The sequence below is a fragment of the Cyclopterus lumpus genome, chromosome 12 (assembly GCF_009769545.1).
Source record: "Cyclopterus lumpus isolate fCycLum1 chromosome 12, fCycLum1.pri, whole genome shotgun sequence".
NCBI lineage: Eukaryota > Metazoa > Chordata > Actinopteri > Perciformes > Cyclopteridae > Cyclopterus > Cyclopterus lumpus.
In genome coordinates, this window is record NC_046977.1 from 2,172,817 (window position 1) to 2,190,453 (window position 17,637).

General features: G+C 47.8%; 2 protein-coding genes across 2 annotated transcripts; both read right to left on the reverse strand.

Annotated features, from left to right (window-relative positions):
• Positions 1–1,392: 1,392 nt before the first annotated feature.
• Positions 1,393–4,919, reverse strand: LOC117740680 (probable global transcription activator SNF2L2). The gene is made up of 6 exons (XM_034547210.1): positions 4,824–4,919; positions 2,851–3,080; positions 2,617–2,722; positions 1,867–1,968; positions 1,631–1,778; positions 1,393–1,523 (listed from the first exon to the last, which is right to left on the reverse strand). Exons 1-6 carry the CDS (start codon positions 4,917–4,919, stop codon positions 1,393–1,395), a joined length of 813 nt encoding a protein of 270 aa, XP_034403101.1.
• Positions 4,920–9,473: 4,554 nt separating this feature from the next.
• Positions 9,474–17,230, reverse strand: LOC117740624 (KN motif and ankyrin repeat domain-containing protein 1-like). Its single transcript, XM_034547137.1, has 11 exons — positions 17,194–17,230; positions 14,058–16,592; positions 13,308–13,448; positions 12,803–12,908; positions 12,543–12,710; positions 12,375–12,462; positions 11,637–11,856; positions 10,900–11,042; positions 10,357–10,557; positions 10,062–10,160; positions 9,474–9,533 (listed from the first exon to the last, which is right to left on the reverse strand). The coding sequence occupies exons 1-11, from the start codon at positions 17,228–17,230 to the stop codon at positions 9,474–9,476; spliced, it is 3,798 nt and encodes a 1,265-aa protein (XP_034403028.1).
• Between the last annotated feature and the right edge of the window lie 407 nt (positions 17,231–17,637).

The following is a 17,637-nucleotide window of genomic DNA, read 5'->3' on the forward strand; positions in this document are numbered from 1 at the left end:
AATGCCCCAAAGTTCATTTTGTTTGCGTACAAAAACTAAAAAAACTAAACAAATAACAGGTTTATTTACTTACTCTATTGTTTATTTATTTAAACCAAACTGAAACAACAGCAATATATATATATATATATATATATATATTTCATATCCACACAGACCATAGCCCCCTGAGGAGTGAGTCACTCAGCTCTCTGCAGCTTCTTCAGCCCGTATTGACAAATACAAACGTCTAAATTAATATAAAACCGCTGCTCTCTGAAATACTCATAAACGTATTGTACATGCAGTGTTTATGTATTGTATATTTAGTGTACATTTAATGTTTTAATGACGGTTTTTCAAATTGTAGTTTGATTTTGCATTATTTTGTGATGCTTTTAAATGTGCGATACAAATAAACTCGCCTTGCTGAAATAATAGTTTTGAGTTAAAGTGTCATATTATATAATCCATTGCTGCATTGAACACAAAAAGTGAAGAACTGGGCCCATAAATAAATAAAAGGTGACACTTTCAGACTTGAAGAACACATGTGGCAGCAAACAGTAGAGAACTCATATAGAAAGTTATATTGCACCACCTAGTGGCACATTGCCAACAATACATGCTGATGTTCTGAATATTACTGCTAATAATGATAATAATGATAATAATCACCAACCAGGGGGACTTTTGGCCAAATTTATTTTGCAAGTGTTTTAAGTGATACATGTTTCCAGTGATTGTCCTTACAATGATGTCCCCCCCCCCTTTCCCCCTTAACAACCAACACAGTAAATAAAAAGAAATGTATTTTTTAATTTTTTATTAATGTTCACACAAACTGTACAATATGTGTATATAGTGTAGCACGGGGGTCATGTACCCTCCATTGGACCCAACCCCGTCCCACCAGGCATCATAAACAACAACAACTGGTCTCTTTGACTTCACACTTCACCTTTAAGGTGTTTATCAAAGGACGCATCGTCTCTTAAATCACATTTCAGAAATCTTTTCTTTTTTATTTCGGTGCTCATTTGTTCTCAATATATTCAAAAAACGTGGTCAAGCCCCGCCCACTTCAACGCTATCGTCGGCGGGTTCTCCAGGAGGAGATTTTACGTATTATGATCCGAGACCTTTTTTTATACAATCAAATAAATATGGGTTAAGAACCAGTGTTTCACATCATATTTGCAGACGCAACCACAAAAGACTACAAGGCAGATAATAAAAAGAGTTTTGACAGCATTGTTCTTTTGAGGGGTCCTTCTGGTCTCCGTTCTTCCTTTCTTTGGCTTAGAAAAGGAGGAAACCAACGTGAAGGGGGGGGGGGGGGGGGGGGGTGTAGAGAATAGAACATGAACCGGAAAATACAAAATAACAAAACAAACGCGGAGGCTCTTGGGCTCAACCTTCGTCCTTCGTGGTGTTGTCCTCTCGATCCTCATCGCTGTCCAACCTGAGGAGCTTCCTGGCCGAGGTGTTTCTGCTCCGCCCCTCCTTGTTGGCCTTCTTCAGCTGGACCGGCGCTGGTTTCACTGGTTACAAGAGCAGGAGGAGTGTCATTCAAAACACTGGTCACTTGGAGAGAAGACAAAGATGTTTGTGTTGTTGTTGTTGTTGTTGTTGTTTTTTAACATCTCACCTGCCGATGGAACAAATTGGTCTTCGGCTCCGGTGCCGTCGTCGCTGTGACCGCCGGCGCCGACCGCCTCTTTCCGCTCCTCGTCGGTGACGATCCGCTGTCTCGCGCTCTCGAAAACCGACTTGATGACGATCGAATCCTCGTAGATCTGCGGCGGTAAACAAAAAAGACGTGGAGATCCAAAAAACATGTTTACGAGGACAACAATGCAGAACGCAGGTTCTCTGGGGGCTCACCTGAGACCCCTCCAGGTTGTAGGTCTGAGCGTTGTGACACAGGAGGAACACGTCCTTCTCCAAGTCCACCACACTTCTGTACTTGTGATTACGCACACGTTCCTGTCAACATCGACACATCAACACATCAACACATCAACACATCAACAATAAACAACCCACGTTTCCCAAGAGCGCCGAACTGCCCCTTTGACCTTTTAAAGCGACCTCGTCGAGTCTCCACTTTTAAAGGGTCACGTTGGTGCTTTCTAATGGAGATCTTATCGTCTTTTACATGTTTTTGTGTCTGCAACAATTACATTTAATTGGTCTTAAATTGAGCAATTTCTCCCCCTCAACCAACGTCCACCGACGGGCTCAAATTGTCTCCAACTATTATGGAAAGAACCGCACTATACGACCTTTCTCTCGACCTTTCTCTCGACCTTTCTCTCGACCTTTCTCTCGACCTTATCGCGTCACTTCACTCGTTGGCTGATGACGACGGCGGAGTTAAATTTTTTTTTATCTGATTTTTTTATGTTCCAATGAGACTTGGAGACGTTATTGCGTGAATTAGATGAACACGCTCGCCCCTCGGGGTGAATAACGCGGCACAATTGAACACTGTAATGTCGGCGTTTGTAAATTAAAGGGCCGGCGTGCGGGATTTGGCGCCATCTAGCGGCGGAGCTGCCGATTGCAACCGACTGAAACTTCTCCCGGATGCCGAGCGTGGAGACGTCCGTCGGGCGTCCGGCTGGCGCGTACCCTGATCCTCCGGAAGTCCACCGGCTTCCGGATCAGCTCGTAGTACTCGGGCACCTCCTTCTTGGAGGGAAGCTGCACGAAGCCTTTGCTGATCTGTCGACCCGACCTGCAAGCACAGCGGGAGGAAACAGTTTGAATCGACACGCCTGCTGATGGCCGACATCATGGAATCGGATCACGCAGCAGCTTCATGTGGACCAACAGTGAATGTCGTCGCCTCACGGCGGCTCTCACCCGTCCTTGTAGTTGATGACCATGTCTACCAGGGTGCTCAGCTTCCTGGTGAGCTCCGGTGGGTTCGGAGGCAGTTTCTCAGCGGGCGGGCGTCCTCGCTTCCTTTTGACCTTTTCTCCGGTTTCCTGGCCGGCCTGCGGTTCTTTCTCTGCATGGTGATCGCTTTTACGCTTCTTCAGACTGATGTCCTCCTCCATCTCCTCCAGGGAACCGTTCGGTCCGGCCTCCGGCTGCAGGAGGAGGGAGCGACGCAAACAGACTCAAACCATTGTGCCATGAAGACATACCTGTGTATATATATATATATATATATATATATATATATATATATATATATATATATATATGTATCGTACGCTTCCTGTCGTTTACATTCAAACGTCTCCCATCATCTGAGCTCTGGAAACTGGAACAAAACAGGAAGTTGACGTGTTTTCAAACACTTTTCAACCCGAAACCAGAAGAGCTCCAGACAACAATCCACGGACCCCCCAATCTGAAGCCCATCAAGTCTCACTAAGCTCTCAGAATTATGGAGCGTGTTCTTTGTGTTCAAATGAGAGACTGTTTTATTTATTCATCACGATAGCGTATGAATTTGCATTTGGATTGGAGCGACTCGGCCGCCGTGCTATCGCTGCAAAATTCAGGACAGATTATTTTATCCTTTGATGTCAGATGATTAGCGAGGGGGAAGGCGGCGCTTCTTCTTTTTTTAATGCACGCTGATTGTGAATATTGGAATAAGGTCACGTTATAACAAAGCGCAACACCTAGAAATGCTAATAATGCACTAGATGATATCCCATATATGTTCCTGGATGAGACGTGGTGTTGGAGCAGGGCGCCCGCTGCATCCCCGAGTTATTTTCAACCTTTTTCATCGCTCCTTTTTCCAATAACTGCTGCAACCGCTGTATTTTCCACAAAGGCAATTAGAGGCCAGAAACATGAGTCTGCAGCAGCAGCTGGAGGAGAGCGAGGACACGGAGGAAGCACGCCGGTCCAATCCCAACATATTATTGATGCATCAATCACACACACAGTTACACACCAGCAGCATCCGAATCATGTCATGAAAGCACGCGCTTTTTGCTTTTTCAAGGACAAAAGATGAAAGCGTGCTGAAATATTTTTATTATGACACACACACACACACACACACACACACACACACACACACTGATCATAAGGAACAGCAACAGCACCGCGCAGAATTACAAACAATGAACCAAGCAACACACGCACACACAAGATCGACCCGACGGTGACACAAAGGCATGCGTGGCGGTGCGTGGAGGCAACGCCACCGCCGAGGGAACAAAAGGAACCCGGCTCAGCATCGCGGAGCTGCAGCGGAGGCTGGAAAAGACGCGCTGCTCTCGGAGGGGCTGCGGAACACACCGGAGGGATGGAGGGTGGTCCTCGACATGCACACACGCGCCAGCTGAGAGCTGGACATGTGTGTGCGTGTGTGCGTGTGTGTGTGCGCGTGTGATATCTCCATAACAAGCCTGCCTCTTTCCTGACTAATCTGGCAAAGATTCCCTCTCATCTGTTACAACACACACCTACACACACACCCTGTTCTCACTCAAATACACGCGCACGCACACACACACACACACACACACACAGAGAGACAGTCGCTCTCTTTCCCATGGCGCGCACACACACTCGCACGCACACACACACACACAGAGACAGTCGCTCTCTTTCCCATGGCGCGCACACACACTCGCACGCACACACACGCACACACACACACACACACACACACACACAGAGACAGTCGCTCTCTTTCCCATGGCGCGCACACACACTCGCACACACACACACGCACACACACGCACGCACACACACACACACGCACACACACACACACACACTGCATCCATCTCTTCCTCTCACCCCATGCGATGGAGCCCGGCTGAATCCCTGAGAAGAAAGATGATGGAGCGGGTTGTTTTTACCTGAGCGCGGTCTGCAGGCGGACTATCGGGATCGGCTGCAGCTGTGGGGGAGAGAATTAGCCAGCCAGCATAGCGGCGAGCTGCTAGTCTCTTCATCAGCTGATCACTCAGAAGCAGAGCCCAGAAGGGGGGAGAACACGCGCTATGCTTTTCATATACACATCAATGGGCCGGGGGAAGATGTCCAAGCCGTCCCCGTGCCCCGCGTGCTGCTCCCCGAAGCCCCTCTCGTGCCTCCGGAAGGCCCCGAGCCGCTCTCCCTCCGCATGGTTTTATTATCGATGCTGCCAGACGGGGGGCTTCTCCCCTCTCTTCCCACCCTGCCGTCAAAGTTACCGGGTCCATTTTTATTTCATTATTATTATTATTATTTTTTAATTTTAATTTTTTTTTTTTGTGGTGCTGTCCCACTGCAGAGATACTGGACATATTGGCCCAACCATGCATGCAACACGGGACAGTTCATGGGTGCACGGTGCACGCGCGTGATGGCCACGAGGGACTCGGGGGTCACGCCCCCCCCCCCCCTCCACACGCCGATATTTTGTTGTTGTTGTAATAACCAGTTATGTCATCAGATCCACCAAAAAGTCGGTTGCCTCTTAAAAACTGGGTCTGTGGGCTAAACTGTGTGTTTGATAAAAACATGCACGTGCTCGTTTATTCTGGCACGCGCCAGAAACACGCCACGAGCTCTTCAGTGCACGTTGGGCCAGATGTGTGAGTCCAGCTGTTGGATCCTTCCAGGTCCTTCAGACCAGGAGCCAGGACCACCTGCATGGTACCGAGTCAACAACACGGATGACAAACTATTACAAATAAATATCACATATGTATATATATATATATATATATATATATATATATATATTTATTATATATATAAATAATAGATTGCACTACATCTTCTTTAATTAAAGCAGGTCAAAAGTCAGTTTAGTCTTCTATAGCTGGCCATTTGTCATATTACTTCTTACTTACATGCTTTAAACAAACAGTTTAAATACATTAGACATGTGCAACTTTCTATTCTATATCTCCTGAAACATAGAAAATCACAGTTACAGTTTGGGGGGAGGGGGGGGGAGAAATCCTGAGTTATTATGTTTAATAGGAATTACCACCAAAAACCTCTCCAGTCATCTTGAGTCAGACTCACTGAACCCTGATTGGTGGAAGGAAATATGGGATCCAGTGGGATCCCATATAAAAAAAACCTTCATAAAAAAAAATATGCAAAATAGTATACGTCGTGCATGTTTCACCGACTTTGAAAAATATCTTTTATTATTTACATTTTTTTTGCAAATACTTCAGAACAAATACAGAGTAAATTCACACACACGCTGCGTCTTCTTTTATGATTTCTCAACCTCATAACACGATCACAAAAATATGAAAACATTATCCACGGTGATGGTCTTCGTTTGAAGTTACTGGCCCTGACAAAAACATGTGGAATAACCCAAACATGTAATAGTCATATTTTAACATGTGTTTTGGTTGTTGTTGTTGTTGTTGTTGTTGTTGTTGTTGTTGTTGCTGTCGTGGTGTTCAGGAACAGCGACTGAATGGGACATTTAAGGTCATCAGCTGTCCAGCGTGCTGCAGCCCAAACTGCACTTCCATCTCTGCATGGGCGGAGAACAGTAATGGAATAAGGGCTTTATTTAACATGTATATATATATATATATATCTATATATATATATTTATATATATATATATATATATATATATATATATATATATATATATATATATATATATATATATATGCCAGGGTGCTGGAGAGGAGGCTCCGACCGCTTGTCGAACCTCAGATTCAAGACGAACAGTGCGGATTCCGTCCCGGTCGTGGAACAGTGGACCAGCTCTTTACCCTCGCAAGATTACTGGAGGGGTCCTGGGAGTTTGCCCAACCAGTTTACATGTGCTTTGTAGACCTTTGTGGGGGGTGCTGCAGGAGTATGGGGTGCCGGACCCGTTGGCACGGGCCATCCGGTCTCTGTACGCCTGCAGTAGGAGCTGTGTTCGTCTCCTCGGTAGTAAGTCAGACACGTTCCCGGTGGGTGTTGGCCTCCGCCAGGGCTGCCCTTTATCACCGGTCCTGTTCGTGACCTTCATGGACAGGATATCTAGGCGCAGCCAGGGGGCGGAGAGGATCCGGTTCGGGAGTCTCGGGATCGCCTCTCTGCTGTTCGCGGATGATGTGGTCCTGTTTGCCTCCTCGGACCGTGACCTCCAGCATTCACTGGGGCGTTTTGCAGCCGAGTGCGAAGCGGCAGGGATGAGAGTTAGCACCTCCAAATCTGAGGCCATGGTGCTCTGCCGGAAACCGGCGGATTGCTCCCTCCAGGTGGGGGCAAACTGCCTAACCCAAGCGAAGGAGTTCAAGTATCTCGGGGTCTTGTTCACGAGTGAGGGTAAGGTGGAGCGGGAGATCGACAGGCGGATCGGTGCGGCTGCAGCAGTAAAACAGGCGCTGTACCGGTCCGTCTTGGTGAAGAGGGAGCTGAGCCGGAAGGCAAAGCTCTCCATTTACTGGTCGGTCTACGTTCCAACCCTCACCTATGGTCACGAACTCTGGGTTGTGACCGAAAGAACGAGATCTCGGATACAAGCGGCCGAAATGAGCTTCCTCCGTAGGGTGGCCGGGCTCAGCCTTAGAGATAGGGTAAGGAGCTCGGACATCAGGGGGGAGCTTGGAGTCGAGTCGCTGCTCCTTCGTGTCCAAAGGAGTCAGCTGAGGTGGTTCGGGCATCTAGTCAGGATGCCTCCTGGACGCCTCCCATTAGAGGTTTTCCGGGCACGTCCAACTGGTAGGAGGCCCCGGGGAAGACCGAGGACACGCTGGAGGGATTATATCTCCCGGCTGGCCTTGGAACGCCTCGGGATCCCCCAGAATGAGCTGGAAAGTGTTGCGAGAGAGGTCGGCCTGGGTCGGCCTGCTGAACCTGCTGCCACCGCGACCCGACCCCGGATAAGAGCTGATAATGGATGGATGGATGGATATATATATATGTACCTATATATATATATATATATATATATATATATATATATGTAACGTGACCTCCAGACGAAATGGATATCATTTCTGTATTATGTACCCATGAACCACTTTGCTCAAACCCGCTGATCGTTACCATGGCAACTGCACATTTCGATGGCGGACCTTGTGTAGCGTTGTGTGTTTTATTGCCGTTGCTTGGAAATGACTCACTCTCAGTCTCACTGATGGGACGCGGGGTTTAAAAAAAAAACCTTCATAAAAAAAATATGCAAAATAGTATACGTCGTGCATGTTTCACCGACTTTGAAAAATATCTTTTATTATTTAAATTTTTTTTGCAAATACTTCAGAACAAATACAGAGTAAATTCACACACACACTGCGTCTTCTTTTATGATTTCTCAACCTCATAACACAATCACAAAAATATGAAAACATTATCCACGGTGATGGTCTTCGTTTGAAGTTACTGGCCCCCATTTATTTACAACATCGCCCCACAAACTCCTCTTTTTGTGTCGCTGGGTCTATGGAATATGAATTCAAAGGACCAACCAATGCACACGTTGAATGTTGGATAACTTCCTCACAGTATTATGTGTACAGATTGTAAAGCGCTCGGAGGATAATTCATCATTTGTGATATTGGGCTATGTAAAATAAAGTGAAATGAATTGAAAAGTGGTGTCTGCCAGGCTGTAAATGTTGAACACACACGGACGTTTCAACCAAATGTTCATGCAACACGCCCACTGAAACCTGCCGGATGGAAACTAAATTAAATGGAAGAAAGAAGAAAGGCTCCATAAAAAAGGAAAAGCTTTTCCCCATTTGGTCAGACGCCAGCTGCAGAAACATTACCCAATAAGAAAAGCATAACACACATTAAATGTACTGGAAATATGACAATAGAGCGTTTATTTAGTGGCTTTATTCACAGAAGAGAAACACGTCCGCGTCACAACCATCTTAAAGGAGACGTTTAGCTTAGCTTAGCTTAGCATAGAGACTGGAAACCAAGCTAACCGCATGCCTATCAGACCTCAATGGCGTCAATATTCCCAAATATGTATTGTATTTCCCAAAATGCCTCCTGCCGTGCATCTTGGAAACAGAAGTTGCTTGTAGCTGCAGTTTTAATGGCAAAATATTCAAATTAACCATGTTTAAAATATGAAATTAAACTGTATATAATGCGTCATAATTATTCTAGTGAAGCAGTACAGACGCAGCAAAAGTATCAACTTATAAATACAAATAAATTCATATTTTTACATTCCAATAAAAATAGAAATATATAAACCAACATGTTTTTTTTTTAATAGAATAATTGACATAATCAAGGCTATTTGTAGACATTTTTCCATCTTTTTAAATTAATTTACATCTTAAAGAGTATCGTTACCTCTTTGCATCATGTTGCGTTTGCAAATATTGCATTTAAATATAATTTACAAAGACAATTAATAACGTTTAAAAGGAACTTTTGAAGCGATGGTGTGTTCATGGAGTAATAAAAACATTCTGCCGTGCATATGGATATTACAGTTACATCGTGGTGTGCACATGCAGGTCAGAGATTAGCCGACACTGTCTAACAGCTGGAAGTTTTAAAAAGAAGAAGCATCATCGGCCTCATTCAAAGAGAGCTCTGCCGGGGGAGGAGGGAGACTTTCCACTGAGACGAGCGGCTGCCTGTGAAGACACACGGAGGCCATTTAAAAAAAAGAGCTTGTGCATGTGGTTTGAATGTGAGTGTGAACGTGTGAACGTGTGAACGTGTGGACGTGTGGACGTGTGAACGTGTGGACGTGTGGACGTGTGAACGTGTGAACATGTGAACGTGTGAACGTGTGGACGTGTGGACGTGTGGACGTGTGGACGTGTGAACGTGTGAACATGTGAACGTGTGAACGTGTGGACGTGTGAACATGTGAACGTGTGAACGTGTGAACGTGTGAACGTGTGAACGTGTGGACGTGTGGACGTGTGGACGTGTGAACGTGTGGACGTGTGAACGTGTGGACGTGTGGACATGTGAACGTGTGAACGTGTGGACGTGTGGACATGTGAACGTGTGAACGTGTGGACGTGTGAACGTGTGGACGTGTGGACGTGTGGACGTGTGAACGTGTGAACGTGTGAACGTGTGGACGTGTGGACGTGTGAACGTGTGAACGTGTGGACGTGTGAACGTGTGGACGTGTGGACGTGTGGACGTACCCCCGTCTGGCCTCGGGAGAAGTTGGCATGTGCATAAAGGAGCACCGCGATGTCGCTATGTCCCGCCTCCAGAGCGATGGACAAGGCGGTGCTTTGATCCTGCAAACACACACACACACACACACACACACACTCAGATTACGACTGCTGCTTATTGGACATTAACAGACATAAAAAAAGCCCACATTATTAACGTTATGCAATTCCTTTGGTTTCCCTGACACGTTGAATGCTCGTTCCCTTTCCTAGTTCTACGCGTGGGGCCCAGCCGGCGACCCGGTACCGACTCACATACACTATCAGTCAGGGCGGCGTCGCAGTCCGGCTGAGCCAGCAGCAGCCTGGCGATGTGGGCGTGGCCGTGCTCGCCGGCGCACATCAGCGCCGTGGAGCCCTCGTCGTCCTGGAGGTTGACCTCCGACCCCTGTGCCAGGAGCGCCCGCACCATGTCCACCCGGCCGTGGCTCACGGCGAGCATCAGAGCCGTCTGCCCGGCCTGGAGGGCGGAGGGGAGGGCGTTTAGTGATGCAAGAGTACTCAAACTTTTCAGAAGCTTCGAGATATGCACGCGGGCAAAACAAATAAGAAATAAAACAGTTTATTTTATGTTTCTGCAATTGTCTAACAATGATCTAATCCAGGAGATTGTGTCAATAGAGACAGTGATGCATTGTAGTCAAATCTATGAAGGCAATTGAAATAAATCTATTAGCTACATCCTGTATCTTATGCACAGAAAAAACAAACCTCTGACATTTAAACATCAGATTTGAACAACAAATATAGCACAAATAAAACCCACCTACTTAAATATTCTTAACCCCCGCCCCCCGCTGACCTGGCTGGCCTTGGCGTTGACGTCCCCTCCCGTGAAGAGCTGCTCCACCACCCTCATGTCCTCTGGCCGGTCCACAGCAGCGAGCGCAGCTAGCATGATGGGCGTGTACCCCGCGTTGTTCTGCTGGTTGACGTCACACACCTCTGGTGACGGAGGAAAAGAAGAGGAGGAGGAGGAGGAGGAGTGGAAAGCACAACGGGTTACGGAGGTCACGTTGAAGGTCAGATATATATACATTCAAATAAAAAGGGCCTTGACATGGAGGAATGTTAGAGCTTTGCTTCACTAGCACCGCAGCAGGGATCCAAACACAAGGCCTCTCATAACTGAGGCTTCATCACAGTTCATGTTCCAGCTCGACAACAATAAGTAAGGTTTATATTATTCATTTATATTGTATTCATATAATAAGAACGACCGGTTATTAAACTGCTTCCACTTACTCCTTCAAAGGAGGTTCACTCCGTGTTCTTTTTTAAGTCAGACGTGCCTTTTAGGACCGGGAGCTCTTTCACCGGGGTTTTAATTTCAAGCGCACGTTAAACACGTTAAGCGGCATTAGTTATGCTTTTTTTTTTTTTTTTACACTCTTTAGATACAAAAGGACCACATGATCAAAGTATCTCCCTCAATCACACTATTGAGCCTTTCTGCCCCCTAGTGGCCATGGCAGAGCACAGCAGCATCGACAGCGTACACAAAGGCCTCCATAGATACCCCTGAGAGTGTTACTGTACCTGCATCCAGCAGTTTCTTGACGATGCCAAAGTTGGAGTGGGACACGCTGTAGTGCAGCGCCGTGTTGCCGTTGCCGTCGGCCATGTTGGCGACGTGCTGCAGGACTTCGGGGGAAACGAGGCGACACGTGGACAGGTACTCCCCCAGGGCGCCGGGGGTCGCCGACCGGTGGCTGGACACGGAGAACCACTCCTGCTGCAGCGTTTGCAGACAGTCGTGCTGCAAAGGGACGAACGGAGGACGCGGAAACATCCACGTGTTGGATTACGCTCGGCAAATATGCCACAATTCAGCGCGGAGAGACATTTTGAGTTTGAATTTTAAAAAAAGGAGCATCTCGTTATGACAAAGAACTCACAAAGAGCATCGCAAAGCAACAAAATAAGAAAGAGAATAAATAAATAAGAACATAAATCATAAAGGAAGATGGTTTAGGAATCCGTTTTGAGTTTCCTATTCAATAAACTTATTTTTCTCTACCATATTATTGTGAAAGTGAAGAGTCTCTAAAAAGTACAAATTGTTTTTTAAGTTCAGGATAAATGCAACGACAGAAAATTACAGTGCCGACACATTCCTGTGCCTTTTCTTTCGTTTGCCAAAGACATGTATTTTTAAAATGGCTCACTTGAACACACCCGGCCTCAACACACGCGCGCACACACACACACACACACACACACACACACACACACACACACACACACACGCGGTGTCCATCAAGGGGCTCCACATACCAGTTCCCCGCTGGTCAGGGCCGTGTTATCCCTCAGATGCGTCTTTAAGGCTTGACAAGCTGAAAACATGGCTTCACTTGTCTTCCCCCTGCAAAGGGACACAGTGCAGCTTCAGAGCGGACTTGCATTGTGAAATGTCGCCATAGAAACCCTTCTGGACCGCAGTACCTCTGTGTGTGGGGCTTTGCAGAAGCTCTGGACCCCTTGCTGGAGCCACTTTTACCCTTCCTTCCATCCTGAGAAGCATCCCTTGACTTTCTGCTTCCTCTCCTCTCCACCACCTCAGGGTTGGTCTTCTCGCTGGCAGAGAGCTCATAAGAGGTCGTGGGGTCCAACCTGAGGGGCCAAAACACCGGAGAGCACTGAGAACATGTTCAGATGCTACAGTCTTGCCGTGGAATGATAGCGTACAGACGTTAGATGGTTACCCCGTCGTCACCCTCAGAAACCGCATGCTCCTCCTGGTGCTGCTGCAGCCTTGGTCACCGGTTGGTTTCTTCACTGCAGACCGCACGGCGGGGTCAGCTGACCTGTCTGGAAGCAACCAGTCCACAATCTCCACACGTTAACGTATTTTAAATACAAGACGTCCAGAGAAAACGTCTAGAAACCCAGGAGGTCAAGCTAGGCAGGAAGGGGTTGTACTCATGATGTTTTTTTATATTCTTATAAAATCTCACTAAAAAAACCGAAGGCGTTCTCCGACACCAGCGCCTCCTACGCAGCACTTCAATTTTAGACCCTCGGCCACTAACTGGTAGGTGGTGTGAGACGCCCTCCAAACCCAAATATCATTCCAAGCATTACAACTGTAACGCAGACATGCCAAACACAGGCGGCCACTTCCTGTGAGCCTGACGCGGGCTTAAACTCGGCATGGCCGCGGTCTGGACACACACACACACACACACACACACACACACACACGGTTACCTTGCCGAGCTGCTGAGGATGTCTGCTGCTCCAACATCTGTATCATTCTTTTAACTTCTGAATCATTGCCAGCTGGTTGGCAGGTTCCTTGGTTTTCTTCGTCCACTGAGAGTTGAGACGGGGACTGAAAGTCTCCTCCGACTGCGACAAAGGAAGAAGGATATCAGCGACGCTTTTGAATAGTACCGACATTGGCATATGCCATACAGTATATTGCATAATAGAGATCCTAATCCACCATTAGGAGGTACCTAAAAGGAGTTTTTGACCAGTATTGGCACTATAGAGCAATGGTTAGATCGGTGGGTCCACATTTCGTCTGCATGCACACGGTCAAAGTACGGCCGTCTATGTAGTCGACGAACGCGCATAACGTTTATTGATAAATCGGTTCGTCGATTCAATCGACAGATCTCTAAAACTGTGTTCTCCACATGAGAATCACAAAAAAGTACCACTTTTAATATTGTTTTCACCAGAGATGTGTTTTGGAAATGAGTCACGCAGGATGAAAAAGGCATAAAAAAGACTAATCCACCAAAGAGAGCTTAGTTGACTAAGACCAAACAGAAGCCATCATTCAAAGGTTTAAAGTGATGTGCTGTTGATTGGCTATTCCACTGGCTGAGAACTGGAAGAAGTCAATAAACAAAGCATTGAACCAACAAATGAACTAAAGAAGACGACTGCTAGCCAACGTAAACGTGGATGTGTGTGAGCTTATCGTCATTACTAAATCTACAGTGTTACCTGGTTCCTGAGAATCTAAACAGTGGACTTCTGTTCCTGGTGCCGCAGCTTTGCTATTGCAGGACAGCTCGGAGCCGGCACCTCCTCGGCTCCTGCCCTGCTGGGCAAACCCCTCCCTGGTTTGAGCGTGGTGGTCTTCTGCGAGCAGATCCCCGTGCTCCCGGAGGAGCCAATGCATCTTCTCTATGTAGTGGTTCAGCTCCGGGTCCCACTTGGACTGTGAAGACTGCCGGGCGGTCTGGCTGGGTGAAGCAGACAAATCCCGTATCCTCCCCTCCCCGACGCCGATGCTCCTCGTCCTGACGGGGTCTGGGAGATGGGAGGGTCCAGAGGCCATATTTCGAGTTTTCAACCCAACCAGGAAGTTCTCATTAACGTTGGTGAATCCAACGCCAGCGTCTCGCGTCACCATGGCGACTGTCCTTGGTGTTTGTTTTAGGGCACTTCCGGCCAGGTTTGCAGTTCCTACCCCGATTGTGCGGGTCTCTGGGGTGCATTTAGCGCCTTTGACCCCGTTGCCTACTGACGCTGTCCTCGTAATAGTCTGAGTGGTGTTGGTGTGCTTGTCTTGGGTATTTAGGACAGTATTGGTGCTGGAGTCTGTGTTGAAGGCATGTCTGGTGTTGGTAAAGCGAGACACTGAACTGGATACGGTGTTGGTACGCTGAGAAGCTGTCTGGGGTGAAGCCATGATTCCCAGATCCACTCCTCGGACTTGATCTGTGGCAATACCTTGAGAAACCACTTCCTTTGCCTCGCAGATGATCACATCCACAGAACAGTCCCCACAGCCCACCAAATTATACGTAGTCTTTCTTTTCTTAGAGCACAGACTTTCCACTGGTACCTCTGTGTTGGTTTCTGCATCACATAATTTTATCTCCATCCCAACTCCTTGTGTGTTGGTTAAGACTCGGATCCCCACGCCCTTCTCCACGGTCTCCACTCGCTCCCTGACCTCCCAGTGGCTCATTGGTACATCTGGTCCTGTGCGAACATTCTTCAGCTCAGGCCTGCAACAAAATATTTCCACAGTCTTCACCTCTGTGGCCTCCCCTGTGCCGACATCTCGGAGCTCTGTGTGATTACCGACTCCCTGGCTTGTGGTGTGAGGCCTCGCCTCGGTAGCCGTGCTCACGGTGGACGGTCTAGCAAAGGAGGCTTTATCGGCTCGGTTCCTCGATCCCGCACCCTGAAGCTCCAGTTTGAGACGGCTCATCTCCGCCTGGAGAGCGGATTCTTTCGACTCGGCTTCTAAGTGACAAATTCTCTCCTTCAAGGCACCAATTATCAGCTGTTGGGCGTCAATCTCTGCTTCCCGTTCTGTGTAAAGTCCAAGATTAACTTCAGACACTTCTGTCCCAATGGACCTCATCTCTACCCGATCAGTGTGCACATATTTGTTTTTTTTTGTGGGTTCTTCATCAGTTCCAACTGCGACTGATTTGATAGCCTTGTCACGCAGAAGGATTTGGTCTTTTCCATGCCGCTCTTGCAAATGTCCGCCCTGGATGGTTCTTTCCAGTGCCCGCATCTCTTCAGTCAGTTGCCTGAACTCCTTGAGGTCGGTGCAGTCACTTCTCGTTATGCCCCCGAGTCCTTCCTTCTCAATGTCCCATGTTCCCACGCTACATGCTCTCTTCCAGATCACATCAGTGTTGTCGCTCTGGTTTTTGAGCTGGGAGACCAGTTGCCTCTTTTCCTCCTGAAGGACTGAGATTTTTACTTGGAGGATAGGTATGTTTGTGACCTGCTCCTCCAGCTCCTTCAGCCTCTGCAGAGCCACAACCATCTGGTCGCGGACGTGCTGAAGGTGCATGGGGCCGAGACTTGGAACAGAGGTGGTTCTACCAGAGCTCTGAGGGCTCAGCCCGAGGCATCCTGTGCTGCCTCGACTGCCCAGGGACGAGCCAAGGTGGACGTGCACGTCACCTCCTGAGCCAGCAGGCTTGTTCCCATTGTTGTTCTGATTATATGCGCCCAGGCCAGTGAAGGGGGAAGGTGAGCCATGGGAGCTTACCCCTCCAAAGCTGGCCAGTCGACGGCGGGGACGGGGCTGAGGTGGAGGCGGCCTCGTCACCTCCCGATCCAAGTGTTTGAGGGTCTCTGTTGAGGTCTTTTCGGGGCTTTGTCTTTGTAAAGCAGAAGATCTTGCAGCAGGCTGAGGCTTTGACTCATTGGGTATCTGAGAGGTTGACGGTCCTTCATTCCTGGAGGGTTTGTTATCCACCGAGGAACCGTGCGGTGGAGGAAGAGGAGGTCGACCTCTGGTTGCAGACGACATGCCCAGCAGTCTCGTATCATCCCGGCTTGACGACGACAAGGATTCTGCAGAATGCCACTGGCCGGACGAGATGCCACCCTGTGCGCTCTCCTGGTCATGACTGACGGCCACCACGGGCCTCCTCCGAAGGCTCAGCCGCTTCATGGTGGCGCCGGGTTGGAAACAGTTCTCACACTTGAGGTAGTCCACGTCCGACTGATAACTGAAGTCGATTCCCTGGTAGTTAGGAACGCACTCTTCAGTGTTTGGACCTGTGAGACCAACAGTGGGGAAAACCATATTTTAAATCTTAAATCTTACAAAACACAAGTTGATATTGAGGATATCAATAGTTTTAACTCTCCATAACCAAACAAAACAACAACATACAATCTTTATACAGCTTCCTGCTCGATTCTTTCTGCCCTTATTTCCTTTCCCTTACCTTCACAAGCGACCGTTTGTATTCGAGTCTAGAGCCTTCTCTTATAAAGTCTGTCCCACGAGAAGAGGAGGGCGAAGAAGTTGTGTAGACACGGGGTTTTCAGCAGTCGCTGCTCCCCGAACGCTACGTCTCTCTCTCTCCATAGACTGAACCCGCTCTATAATTACCATGCAGCTCTCCACCACAGTCATGTCCCAAGTATTCCAGCCATTCGGTGAACGCACACAAATCAACAACTATTCGTTTTCACCCATCGGATGCGTAATAAAAACTGTAATTCATGAAACGGTACACGTGTTCACCTTCTAGTTGAGGGGTGTATTTATTCGTGCATCACACATAAAACATTTCCTGTTATGAAATCCACATCAAGAAAAAAAAAAAGAAACGAGCATTTGAAGGATCTGGAAAGTAAAAGTAATCGTTACCTGACACATTTCTGAAGATGAAGCTGCCTTGAGCCATGAACACGATTCACTAAACACCAACAATAACTTTGAACTTTGAATACATCTGTAAACAAAAGAAAAACAATGGAGCAGCTAGAATTCACTTCTTCATGGATACCTTTACTGTTTGTGTAATGTCCTGCTGCATCACCCTCTCTGTCTCTCTCTCTCCCCCACCCTCTCTCTCCCACCCTCTCTCTCTCTCCCTCTCTCTCTCCCACCGTCTCTCTCTCTCCCACCCTCTCTCCCCCACCCTCTCTCTCCCACCCTCTCTCTCTCTCCCTCTCTCTCTCCCACCCTCTCTCTCTCTCCCCCACCCTCTCTCTCCCACCCTCTCTCTCTCTCCCTCTCTCTCTCCCACCGTCTCTCTCTCTCCCACCCTCTCTCTCTCTCTCTCTCTCCCACTCTCTCCCCCACCCTCTC

Excerpts from the sequence above, each read along its gene's own strand:
- LOC117740624 (XM_034547137.1), bottom strand. The coding sequence starts at position 17,230 with ATGGCTCAAGGCAGCTTCATCTTCAGAAATGTGTCAG. Across the intron at positions 13,449-14,057 it reads TTTAGATTCTCAGGAACCAG|TCGGAGGAGACTTTCAGTCC; the intron begins GTAACACTGTAG and ends CCTTTGTCGCAG. Across the intron at positions 10,558-10,899 it reads TCAACGCCAAGGCCAGCCAG|GCCGGGCAGACGGCTCTGAT; the intron begins GTCAGCGGGGGG and ends TCCGCCCTCCAG.
- LOC117740680 (XM_034547210.1), bottom strand. The coding sequence starts at position 4,919 with ATGAAGAGACTAGCAGCTCGCCGCTATGCTGGCTGGCTAATTCTCTCC. Across the intron at positions 2,723-2,850 it reads GTCATCAACTACAAGGACGG|GTCGGGTCGACAGATCAGCA; the intron begins GTGAGAGCCGCC and ends CTGTGCTTGCAG. Across the intron at positions 1,779-1,866 it reads ACAACCTGGAGGGGTCTCAG|ATCTACGAGGATTCGATCGT; the intron begins GTGAGCCCCCAG and ends TTACCGCCGCAG.